This window comes from Canis lupus, chromosome 29 (genome assembly GCF_003254725.2).
Source record: "Canis lupus dingo isolate Sandy chromosome 29, ASM325472v2, whole genome shotgun sequence".
In the NCBI taxonomy this organism is placed as follows: Eukaryota; Metazoa; Chordata; class Mammalia; order Carnivora; family Canidae; genus Canis; species Canis lupus.
Genome location: NC_064271.1, coordinates 16,851,210 through 16,864,708, shown reverse-complemented (window position 1 = coordinate 16,864,708; position 13,499 = coordinate 16,851,210). Strand labels below are relative to the sequence as shown.

At 33.8% G+C, this 13,499-nt stretch overlaps 1 protein-coding gene across 30 annotated transcripts in view; it reads right to left on the bottom strand.

Annotated features, from left to right (window-relative positions):
* The window catches only part of CSPP1 (centrosome and spindle pole associated protein 1), a 177,504-nt gene that overhangs the window by 71,429 nt on the left and 92,576 nt on the right, over positions 1-13,499 (bottom strand). For 27 of the 30 annotated variants that reach the window (XR_007406979.1, XR_007406981.1, XR_007406977.1 and 24 more), the window contains 4 exons: positions 8,576-8,728; positions 5,614-5,726; positions 1,737-1,886; positions 1,217-1,363 (listed from right to left, as the gene is read on the bottom strand). Coding sequence is in view for 22 of the 30 variants with exons in the window: in XM_025477902.3 (XP_025333687.1) it covers positions 1,217-1,363; positions 1,737-1,886; positions 5,614-5,726; positions 8,576-8,728 (563 nt within the window). In the remaining 8 variants the exon portion in view is untranslated. The remainder of the gene's footprint in view (positions 1-1,216; positions 1,364-1,736; positions 1,887-5,613; positions 5,727-8,575; positions 8,729-13,499) is intronic. The other 3 variants (XM_049103748.1, XM_049103749.1, XM_049103750.1) reach the window with 1 other exon arrangement.

The window sequence follows — 13,499 nt, the reverse complement described above, 5'->3', positions numbered from 1 at the left end:
TTTTTGTGAATGCTACTTAGAAGAAATAAGGTCTTGTATAAATCTGTATTTGTGAAAACCATTTTCTTAAATTAAATTGGGCTAAACCTACAGCACATACAGTTTTTCAAGGTATGGTCCACAGGCCAACTATATCTGAACCACTAAGAATGCTTGTAAAATGCAGATTCCTGGATTACCCTCAGACTTCTTAAAATCAGACACTTTTGTAGATGAGACCTGAAGACGATTTTTTTAAATATTTTATTTATTTATTCATGAGAGACAGAGAGAGAGGCTGAGACACAGGCAGAGGGAGAAGCAGGCTCCACGTAGGGAGCCCGATGTGGGACTTGATTCTGGGACTCCATGATCACACCCTGAGTCGAAAGAAGACACTCAACCGCTGAGCTACACAGGCATCCCTGAAGATAAATTTTTAACAACCCCCCAGTGATACTTATGCACATCAAATTTTAAATATAGCTTTGTACTATGAGCAAGGGTGTAAACTGGAGCTTCTTAGGAGCAAAGTGGCATCCCAGAGAGAAAACCTGTCTGATAACTTTGATCCACCACACACATGACCATGAATATCAACCAATCTCAGATATGGACTTCAAACCAGTCCATTGTGAGCCACTGGTGTTTTTTTTTTTTTAAGATTTTATTTTATTTATTCATGAGAGACAGAGACAGAGATAGAGATAGATAGAGAGAGAGAGAGAGAGAGACAGAGACACAGGCAGAGACAGAAGCAGGCTCCATGCAAGGAGCCCGACGTGGGACTCAGTCTCCCGGGTCTCCAGGATCAGGCCCTGGGCTGAAGGCAGTGCTAAACCGCTGAGCCACGCGGGCTGCCTGAGCCACTGGTTTCTTTTTTCACTTCCAATCATCAAGGATAAAAGTATAAACCAGAGGAAACATAAATTACTAAATACACGAAAAAATTTTTAAAGACATTACATAATTCAAGTCCAACTTTTTTTTAATCAGACCCAACAGACATATAATTACTTTGACAAATTGCTACTAAAGTTTCCAGACATTTAAACCCCTTATACTCACTGGGGTGCAAAGTGCAGCAAATTGCAATGACATGACCTATATAGGAAGTTCAGTGTGCTGAACCCAGAAGAACCAAAGCATCTCCTCCACTCTTTCCCTGTTGCTAACAATGCCACAGTGAAAGTGGTTTAAAATACAGGTTTAATTGACATTTTTGCTGAAAACTTACCTTTGTTTCTTCCCCAATTATATTTTCTCTTGCATAGTAGTGCTGAAGCTGCAGATTATGTTTTTCTTCCTCTTCTTTTTTCTTTCTTTCTGCTTCTTTTCGTCTTTCTTCAGCTAACCGAATAAGCTCTTCATTTTTTAGCCTTTGCTTTAAAATAAAGAGAAAAATACACACTCCATATATACATTCTATAGTCCATTCATATATCTGCTGTCTTATTTGTCTGAAATAAAGAGATAAAATTGAAGATACAGATGACACAGTATTCTTTAACAAAAAGAAGTTATTTAACAATAAAGTACTAGGCATCTTTTATAGTATCCTAGAATCAGCCCAATTTTTGACTTAAAAAAGTCATTTATTTCTTAATCTTTCACATTAATAAAATAGTGTCCAATAAATGGATATTGACCCATTATTTTCTAAATGTACTCTAGGTCTGTTCTCTGTAATACCTTTTCAAGTCAAAATAAAGACTGTACTTTCAGGGTAAATAGAAAAAGAAAGGGAAAAAATGCACCTCCTCCTCTTTCTCCCTTTTCTTTTCCTGTTCCTCTTCATACTCTTGTTGAATTCGTGCTCTCTGTTCTGCAAGTCGTTTTTCTTCTTTTTCTTCTGCAATTCTCAGTCTCTCTCGCTCTGCTTCCTCTCTTTGTTTCTTTTCCTCAATCTAAAGAATTAAACCTAGTTATTACTTTGTAAAGCTACTGAAAGTTAAAATATCATGCAATATTTTCTGGTATCCTGTGAATTCAACATCCATACCCTCTTTTTAAGTTACTAAGTGTTTCGGTTTCCTTTGCTTTATTAGGGAGGCTACATGATGTAATGCTGGGTTATGAGTAAAGTTCCAGCTCCATCAGATACTTACACACCAAATAACCTTAAGAAGACAATCTTATTCAGTTTTGTCGCCTGGTAAAAGGTGATGATTTCCAAGGAGTGGTAAAAGAATTGAAGTGAAACAATGTATATAAAAAAATTTAATTTCCCTGTTTACACATATTCAGGAAATAATTCATGATTATATCACTTTATAATGATCGTTACTATTATGTTTCAAAGTTCCTTGGCTTGATTAGTATCCTTAAACAACAGTGTAATATTTTAGCATTTAATCATCCCTTATGCAAGAATCCCTTCCCCAAAACATCCTTTCTTCTTTCCTATCTACTGGCAAGTGGTGAGGTAAACAAAGATCTTAGCCACAAAGATTCATAATTTTCATCTGGAATGCCACCTGGCACCTATAGTGCCGCGTACTCTGGATAACTATTCTAAGGCAAAGTCTAAGATCTGAAAGGAAGAGGACCCTGATATATAGCCTATATCCTCTACGAATGAGGTAGGGAAGAATGACAGCAAAAGTACTGGGTATTCGTGATACCAATTTTAAGGTTATCAATAAATTTTAGTTACTTTTAAATATGAAATGGTTATGACTAGTCACATTTTCATTGTTCTTGTCTACATTTCCTCTAGCTTCAGGGTTGTTATATCTAGTGCTATCAATCTTTTCAGTTGTAAGAACTTTACTCTTCTTACATGTCCCACTTCACATGCTAGGTCTTCTTCCAACACTTCTTTCAAACAACACTATTAAATATGCACAATCCTAATATTTAAAGTTCTAATAAGGCACACTTTTTTAAGATTTTATTTATTTATTCATGAGAGACACACACAGAGAGAGAGAGAGAGAGAGAAAGAGAGAGAGAGGCAGAGGCAGAGGCAGAGGAAGAAGCAGGCTCCATGCAGGGAGCCTGATGTGGGACTTGATCCCGGGACTCCAGGATCACGCCCTGGGCTGAAGGCAGGCGCTAAACCATTAAGCCACCCAGGCATCCCCATAATCGTTTTTCCAAGTACACTATACCTAGACAAAAGGTTCATGATGCACTATACAACAAAACTTCACATTTAACACTGTTTCCCCTACTTCCTATTCCACGAGAAAAAAAAAATCACAGTCATAAGGTCACTTCTCCATTAAAGGTCACATCATAAATGGATCACACACCTAAGAAATACACAGAAATGCCACTCCAACAAAAATGCTACATGGCAGTTCAACAGAAAGAGGAAAGCTATCATCTAGGTCAGTTGTTTCCAAACTGTGTAATATCAAGGTGCTTCGAGGGTCCTACAAATATTTTATCAAATTTTATCTTACAGCTGAAAAGATTATTTCTAAAGCTTTAATTAAAAATGACACGTAGGGACGCCTGGGTGGCTCAGCAGTGAAGTGTGTGCCTTCGGCTCAGGGCATGATCCTGGGGTCCTGGGATTGAGTTCCACATCAGGCTTCCTGCATGGAGCCTGCTTCTCCCTCTGCCTCTCTCTCTCTGTGTGTGTTTCTCATGATTAATAAATAAAATTTAAAATAAAAATAAAAATGACATGTAAACACTCATATTCATTACTTATCAAATTTTAACCACATGAAGACTTCTGCATTAACTTCAACAGTATAGCTTTTTTATGCATACATGGAGATAAAGCATATCTTGCCATCTTTGTATATAGATTTTGTACATTTTTGTACATTTTATAACATTTCTTTTAACATTTAAGTTTGGGGTACTTCTTAACTGATACTTTAGTGATGACAGTAATAATAAATACCACTTAGATATTTTAAATTTTCTTAGGGTTTTGTGTTACATTTTGCTTATGAGGGGAAAAGCCCCTTGCAGGGCTGCTTAAAAAAAAAAAAATGTAAGCAAGCCACCCTTCAGAGCAATTTATTCACAGATACACCAAGGATTTACAGGCTGGGAGAACTAAAAGCTAAACTTACTCTAAAACTGATATAGTCAAAGCTTCCCCTATTACTAGTTTTTCCAGAGGAAAAGACTCTTAGAAGCCCTCTAGATATAGAAGTGTGTACTGCAGATATGATACTTCAAGTCAGGAGATGCGGGTCCCAGCACTGGCCTCACGATTTGCTGGCTCTGCCACCAGGGGTGAGCCTCTTAGCCTGGATGTTAGTTGTATGTCATAAAACAGAAATAATACCTTCCTCAGAGAGTCTGAAGATTAATGAGATTAATTATGCAAAAGTACTTAATAAATAATAAAAGACTACATAATTTCAAGATTGTTTTTTCCCCCTGAATTCTACCCTAAACCATGCTAACAACACTTGCTAACTATAAAAGGAGTTATATAATTTTGACTTGCTGTCATCTTGGTAGCATACCACAGGGTACTTCAAGTTCTATAGGTGACTCTGTGACCTTTAATCAGCTGCTACCTGAGTGTTCAACACCATAGAGATTTCTGATGCCACTTGTCTTACATTCAATATCTCTATTCATTCTGTCAATCCCTACAAAGGTCTTTCCATCCATTTCCATTGTTCCTACTCTAGTAAAATACCCCTGCTTCCAATCTTTTAAATCCTCCAAAAATACATCTTAAACACTAATGCCAGATCAATCACCCTCAAAAGTATATCCATTACGTCAATGCCTTACTGAAGATTAGGATTATAATTAGGATTAGAATAATTAGGATTAGAAAGAGGACATGTTTGAGTAGAACCTTATTAAGAGTTGGGATTAGACTGGATAGCCTTAGATGTCAGACTAAGGAATTTGGATATTTTCTGTAGGAAAGAAAAGCTAATACCAGATTTTGAGTAGCAAAGTATAACATGAGAAGTCATATCAAAGGAAGACTAACCAGACCACAGGATTAATCTGATACAGGGATATAAGTGTGGGTGGGAAGGGGTGTGGAGGTAAGGAGAGAAGAAATTGTGAGTCCTTCTCATTTACCTCAGGCTCCACCCCTAGTATTCGGCACAGTGGTAGACACACTATGGATGTTCAATAATTCTGTTTGCTTAACAAACACTGGATACTGAAGTATCTTCCTCTGGGCATTTCTACTATTTTAAATGCTATTGGCTTACATACATAAATGAGGCAAATAATTGCAAAATGTAATTATATCTGATTTTTAATAATTTACAAACTACACTGAGTCAAGGGTATATCAGTTGGAAAAAAACTATTTTCTACTAAAAAAAAAAAAAAAACTATTTTCTACTAATACATAAGCATCTAGAAATATTCATTCTATGCCTAATAAGTGAATATTTTATTAAGTCATTCAGTTTAGAAATGTCAGCATTCTTTAACATTTAACGATTTAATACAGTTTAGAAAACATTAAGACAACTGGAATGCCTAATATGTCTGTTTTCCTTTTTCAGATATAAATCAAATAATATCATTTTAATACTACCTACATCTGATGTATATTAGATATCTTAAATAACTGTGAGGTATTTCAGAATTTATTCCCTACCCTGTGAATAAAATCTTTGCAAGTTTAGTTTATTACAATTCTAACAAAACTCTGAAAAAATGATAAAATAAGCACTTCACCTGAAAACGAAGAAAATTCTTGTATAATTCTTGCTGTTTAATCTGAAGTTCAGTTGGAGGCTCACAAAATATATTTCCCCGAGCAAAAGGAGAGCTCTGTGTTTGCATGTAACCTTGAAAGAGAAATTTTACAAAAACATACTGTTACTCAATGGTTAGAAAACATAAAGGTTAAAAAATAAAGTTTGCTAGTAAGTCCGTATTTTGAATAAATGTGCTAATTATGGAAGTCCAGAGGTCAAAAATCAGAAGGAGGCTGAGATTAGAATCTGAAGACCAGATGAAAAGTAACAAGAGAAAGAAAAGTGAAACAAAAGTAAGATAGTTGAAAAATCTACAAAGTTTATACCTGAAAGACACCGAGGAAACAAAAGGTAATAGCGTAAACAACTTTCAATGCAGCAAAGACTTTAAAGTAAAATTTATAGAAAGAAAAAAAGTACATGTTTACATTTTTATGTAAATACCCTTTTCTTAAGAATATACTTAATTATATATTAAAATCTAATATGCATAGATGTATTAAAAATTTGTTTTAGAAAATCAGTAATTCCAAAAGTCTTTCCATCTATGGTTCACAATAGATTAGAAAGCCAGCTCTGCAAACATTTTTTTACAAATTAGAATGATTCTTTTAACTGCTGCAATATTTGTATTTAAAAATTCTATCAAAGTAATGGGATATAAACATAAACAATAAAAATATGCTATATGTTCCTATAAATAGAATTACACATTCTGGGGAAGGATTAAATGATTTCATAAGACAACCTGAAAAACAATATATTTAAATTTGTCTCACATAACTTTTTATATTATTTTTTAGTTACAGACTCATTCTTATACCATCAATCTAAAGCATTTAGTTCCTCTCACTCATGCTTTGCAATTTAGCTGCTGTTTAGGCCTATTTTGCCTTTGTCTTTAAATTTACTAATGCCTATTTGAATGGATCAGCAGAGGGGATCCCTGGGTGGCGCAGTGGTTTGGCGCCTGCCTTTGGCCCAGGGCGCGATCCTGGAGACCCGGGATCGAGTCCCACGTCGGGCTCCCGGTGCATGGAGCCTGCTTCTCCCTCTGCCTGTGTCTCTGACTCTCTCTCTCTCTCTCTCTGTGACTATCATAAATAAATAAAAAAATAAAAAAAAAATAAAAAAAAATTTGAATGGATCAGCAGAAAAATCAATACTTAAACATTAAAATGTTATAATGAAGAGGTTGATTAGCAAAACAAAATCAAGTTTTTAAAAAAAAGGCTTTTATAAAATAAAAAACATCACAAAAATAAAAACATAGGGAAGCACATGCTCTAACCCATGGAAATGTATCTAGGCATAATGATTACCTAAACACTAAGTTTAAGTCAAATTAGTATGGACTTCATAAATATGATTCTTCATCCTAGAACCATAAAGTAAAAGAAAAACAATGAATTTTAGGAAAGGCCTCAAACAGGCCTAATGAAGAGAAAATGTGAGAAGCTAATGAACTTTTAAGCACACATTATAACATTCAATTTTCAGATATAGTCAAGTTCCCTAAGGCCTTTAAAATACTAAATGCCACATATACATGTGTATGTGTACACACAAATATACATATACAAACATACACACTCTCATATGCTAGCACAGCAACAAACTACATGACTGGATAGTTTCTTACATTCAGAAAGTCTATTTTAGGTTATATGGGAACTTCAATACACAAAAAAAGGGAAATGCCAGCATTTTATGATATCGTACCCTTTCTTAAATGAAAGCATCTTGCCTATAATATTAATACCCAAACCCTGGCAGTATACAAAAAGGAAATGGGCAGTAAATTCTGCTGTGCATTTTCAATCACCAACCCTGTGTGTTTTCTTAGGAAAGAGTCACAGAAACTTGACTTTGTTTTTGCTTGATAAGCAGAGCTACATGCCTAAATTGTTATTACTATGATAGAGATAGTTCTAGGTGAAGACAAAACTACAAATAATACCAAGTGTGGAAGAAAAGGGTAGAGAAGGAGTATGTAGAACTGAAATCTCAATACAGACTAGCAGAAGAAACAAATGAAAAGAAAAATAATATCAAAAAGAAGTCAAAATTTTTATTAAAATTATTTAAAAATAAAAAAAATTAAAGATTATATAATAAGTCAGGGATATCTTAGAAGGACTTTTTTTTTTTAGAAGGACTTTCTAATGTAAAGTTCTCTTCTAGTCTAAAAATCAAAACTTTAGTGGAAATACAAAGGCCAAATTTGTAGTAAATAAATGGTTACTTTTATAGGCATTAAAATACAGTACAAGGTCATATATTCTTTAAATTTCCTTTGCTTTTAAAATATGTAACACCTGATAAACAGAGATGATGACAACTTTTCCTCCCAAGTCATAATAATTTTCTATTTATAGAACCTTTAATTAAAGTATGTTGTCTGATAGCATATCAAAGAAGAAAGAGAGATGTGACTATATAGTGAATTAAACTTTTTAAAAAATTAAGCTCCATTTCTTTGTCTTCTGTGGTTTTACCAGGGAGGGCAAATGATCACAAAATAAGCAAACAATGAAAATAAGAATTAAAATAAAATATAACAAAAATAAGCAATTTCTTTGTACAATATATCATTTCACATCTGTGTTGTGTAAAGAGACTATTTGATTTTAAGAAAGTCCTCCCACCAGCAAAATAAAAATTAGAGCAGCAGCTAAAGTATACACAAGTAAGTTATAAAGCTGAGAAGAAACACATAGTATTAGGAAGCAAACTATATTTCCCTATTTACCTTTTTCAAAATACTTAAGAAAAGGTATTGTAAACAACATAAATAACATGTGATGCTTTCTGGCCCAGTCTAATAACCAAATTCTCAGAATCACAATATGAACTTTGTCAGACAAGAGAAGAGAAATGTTACTGAACTTTAGAAATGTAAACAAACAAACAGAAATAAATAAAATGTGCTTAAAAACCTGAGTTTTTATTTGTAGAATCTTCTAGGTTCTCAGCATTTGAGGTGGCTAAATTTTGGTCTAGAGATACAACAGCCCTTTTATCTTCATATGTTCTTGCATCTGGGTTATGGTAGGCATCTATATTTTGTCTGTGCATCCTATTCAAATCAGCTGAGAGGGAAAAATAAGCCATTTATTTCAACAAATACATTTTTATAATTAGTATGCTTAATACATCTTCTTAAAGTAGAGAATCAGAGAGAAAACAATAGGACAGAGTTGGAATTATTTGATGGTATCTTGGTGCCCTGAAAACAGAAACAGAATTATTAAAACTTGTAAGATTTTCAAAAAAAAAATTCTGTAAAATAAATTCAAAATCCATAGCAACCTTAATAATATGCAGAGCTTTGACAACCCATAAAAAGTATATTCATATCTATGTTACTTAAGAACTTGCAATCTCTTTAATACAGAACAAACAGCAACAATTCAAAACAAGTCATAGCAAAATTTACCCTTCATTAGCATTCCTAATGAAAAAATATAATCACGTAGTGCAGAGTTTCACAACAATCTGTAAACTCTTAGCCAGTCCTCTCTTAAAAGATGGAGTTCAATTCCCTTCCCTTTAAAAGCACAGTTAGTAGTTCACTTCTTATGAATAGAATATTATAGGCATACGACTTCCAAGGCTACTTCATAAGAGACATTATAGTTTTTACCTTGCTTGATCTACTGGATCATTTACTCTGAAGAAAGCCAGCTATTATATCGTAAGGGCACTGTTGGAATCCTATGGAAAGGCCCACATGGCAAGGAACTGAGGTTTCCTGAGCCATGTGAGGGAGCCATTTTGAAAATGGATTCTCGGGATCCCTGGGTGGCTCAGCGGTTTGGCGCCTGCCTTTGGCCCAGGGCGCGATCCTAGAGTCCCGGGATCGAGTCCCGCGTCAGGCTCCCGGCATGGAGCCTGCTTCTCCCTCTTCCTGTATCTTTGCCTCTCTTTCTCTCTCTATCATAAATAAATAAATAAATATTTAAAAAAAAAAAAAAAGAAAGAAAGAAAATGGATTCTCCAGTCCCAGTCAAACCTTCATATGTCTATAGCCCTGGCTGACATTTTGGATTCCAAACTCATGTAAGATCTGAGACAGAACCACCCAGCTAACCCATTAAAAATTACTGAATCACAGAACTACAAGATAATCAATATTTGTCATATTAAAACATTACATGTTGGGTAATTTGTCACACAGTTGATAGCTCACATCACAAAAATCTGAGCACGCAAGACCAGATCAGATAACAAATCAACTTAAAAACAGACTGAATGACCACACAACTTCAAAGCTTAACAAATAAATAGTTCTTCTCCACAAAACAACTGCAATAATATGGCAGCAGTGAAGGAGAAAAACCTGTACACAAGAAGTGTTCACCAGGAAGCCTGTTATATTCAAGAATGTATTTTGGAAATGAATTGCAATTAGAATACCAGACAGAACATGGCTAATAACACATAAATGTTACCAAAGAGAATAGTGTTCAGAACCAGGGATGTTAACATCCTGTTGCATCATTTGAACAGGCTGGACTTGCAAACTGGATAGGAGCTTCAGAGATGAAGATGTGTGAGAAAGCATAATAAAGAAATAGGAAAATGTGAGAAACAGGTGCAGGTGGATAAAACATGAAGAGTGTAGGGACACCTGGGTGGCTCAGTGGTTGGGTGTCTGCCTTCAGCCCAGGGCGTGATCCTGGAGACCCAGGATTGAGTCCCATATTGGACTCCCGCGCGGAGCCTGCTTCTCTCTCTGCCTGTGTCTCTGCCTCTGTCTCTCATGAATAAATAAAATCTTTAAAAACAAAACAAAAAAACATGAAGAGTGTTCTGGTAATATTAAAGTAGTCCAGCCTGACTAGATCACAAAACACATGTAACAGAGCAATGAGAGATAGAGAGGAAAATGTAGATTACATGCCTGTTCTGGAATATTCTAAAACACAAGCTGATGGTTCTCTATTTTGTTTTATAGATGGTAGTGAAGACAGTCTTGGTAGTAACAGAAGTAGTACTAGTAATAATGGCAGCTAGAGAAAGAGAATAGATGAAAGGAAGACTGTATCTAATTCAAGGAATATACAATGTCAGAAGACAGTCCTAGAACAAAGCTCATGTTCACAGACCAAGATGAGTTTAATCTGGTTCATAATACACATCTCAATAAATGTCAGTTAAAGAGAAGACAGCATCTCACAGAATGCACATGACTTAGAAGGAATTATCAACCTAGTTCAAAGAAAATAAGGACTGAGTAAAATTCACCGAATTGGAAATCAGGACATCAGTTATTCCTGAAAATATAGCACCAGTAGAGCAGTAGGAGCTAGAAGCATTACGGAATATGGAACAATAAGAGGGAGTAAGAAGTGGAAGCAACAAGTACAAACTATTCTTCAAATGTGTTTTATGTAAGTATAGCAAGGTCAAGGTTGAATTTTTGTTTGTGTTTAAAAATACACAAACTTAAAAAAAATAAAAAAATAAAAATACAAGAACCTAAGTATGTTCATTGGTAGAAGGGAAAAAATAAGTAGAAAAACTGAAAACGCAAAAGAGAAGGGACTAGCTGAAATCAGATACTGACTGCAAAATAACTGCCAACCAACAAGATTTGGTAAGGACAAATTAGCTAGGTGCTCCTGCAATCATTCCCAAATCCTGGGATCTATCTGGATATGGGAGGTAAATGAAAACAGAAAGATGATGAAATTGAGGTCATGAACAGCTGTGGTCCCTAAAAGTCACCAAATTAAACCAAAAACAAATGGAAAATCACTATCTCATCATCCAAAATTCACTAGAACAGCTAATATTACTCTATATAAATGAGAAGTCATTATGAGTAACAATACATACAGTATTCTTCCATTTTCTATTACAAAAGTATGGTATATCAAACTCATTCCTTCCAAGTTGATAACCAGAACTCTATTACCAAAATAATTAGTGGTTAAGGAATGCAATCTCATTTTGATATTCACTTACACAAACCATAAATTAAGAGATAAATGTCCTATAAGTATAATAAACTTCAAAATGAGTAATGTTTTACTTTACTGGTGTGATTATACACAATACAGTCCTCTCATTTAGAGAAGTCAGTATATTTATATAAAAAACTGATATCATCAGAGTACATAATTATTTGAGACTATCAGATTAAGCAATCAAGACAAATACATATTGCTATTTATCAGAAAAAACTATCAATCAAGCAGTCACTCTTTGCTTATCTTTCTGTGAGGTGGTAAAATAAAAGGTTTTGAAATCAGCTAAAAATCAAAATTAAAAAAGGCACTTTGGTGAAAAGTATAATTTGCCAACTGCAAAGATGTCACCAAAAACTGGCTTTTACATCAAATGTGTACCATGATGTCATTTAATATAAAATTGCTAGCATTATAGAATAATTCTACACAGAATAGCATAGCAAAAGAAAATATTACAGATTCATGAATGGGAAAACAGTTCTACTCTCTGAACAATTTATCAGATCAGGACTAAATTATATGATAGCTACAGGTAAATAATACAGGTACTTAAATTTTTCTACCCCTTATTTTATTATTTTTTTACAAACCTAAATATTTTGAAATTAAAATTAACCTTTTTTTTTGAAGACTTATTTATTTTAGAGAGAAGGAGACCATACACATGCATGATCAGGGACAGGGAAAGAAGGAGAGTGAGAAGCAGATTCCCAGCTGAGCACAGAACCCACTTGATTCCACAACCCTGAGATCATGACCTGAGCAGAAATCAAGAGTCAGATGCTCAAGTGACTGGCCAATCAGGTGCCCCATAAAATTAATTTTGTAAGTTAGCTGTTCTTTAATGGAAAATATCAAAACATTATAAGAAAATGACTAAAAAGATTTCTATGGGCCTAGGATTATTCAGCAATCATGACTGATAATACAAACTTTTTATAACTCAGAGAACTAAAGAAAATTTCCAACCTAATTTGACTATTAACACATATTTCAAAATAAAATACACGGGCTTATTTAAAAAGATCAGTCTTCAAGACAAATAAAAATCTAACTGGTGGGCAATAAATCTCATGAACTTAAAAATATTAAAATAACAAAAAGATATTCTCTGAACAAAGAGAATATATACTAATAGTGAAAGAAAGTTACCTGGAAAATACCCAGATATATGGAAACTTTAAAAACTCATGTCTAAATAATTAATGAGTAAAGGAAAATCACTAAAATTAGGAAAGTATATTAAATGAAAATGAAAATACCACTTATCAAAATTTGTGATACATTTAAAGCAGTACTCAAAAGGAAATGTATAGCATTTTTAAATGCATATATTAGAAAAGAAATCAAATCATAATCTAAGCTTACACGTTAAGGAAACAGAGAAAATTAAGTACAAAGCAAACTAACAGAAGAAAATAATAAAGATGAGAGCAAAAATAAAGGAAACATGAAAAGAAAATAACAGAAAAATCAATGAAAACCAAAGCTAGATCTATGAAGAGATAAAAAAAAAAATGAATAAACCTCCAGCAAGAATGGTTCAAAGAAAAAGAACAAATTACAAATATCAGGAATAAAAGAAAAATAAACTATCACTATAGATCCTACAGACATTAAAGAATAATAAAATACTGTGAACAGTTTTATGCTAATAAATTCAGATACTTAAATAAAAGATTAAATTCCTTTAATGATTCAAGCAAAAGTTCACACAAGAAGAAAGAGATAAATTGAATGTCTTTTATCTACTAAAGAAGTTGAATTCATGGTTTAAAAACTTCCTCTAAAGAAAATTCGCAGCCCATATGTCTTCACTGGTTAATTCTACCAACAGAAAAGGAAACTTTTCCCAACTCTTATCTGTGAAGCTAGCATCATCCTG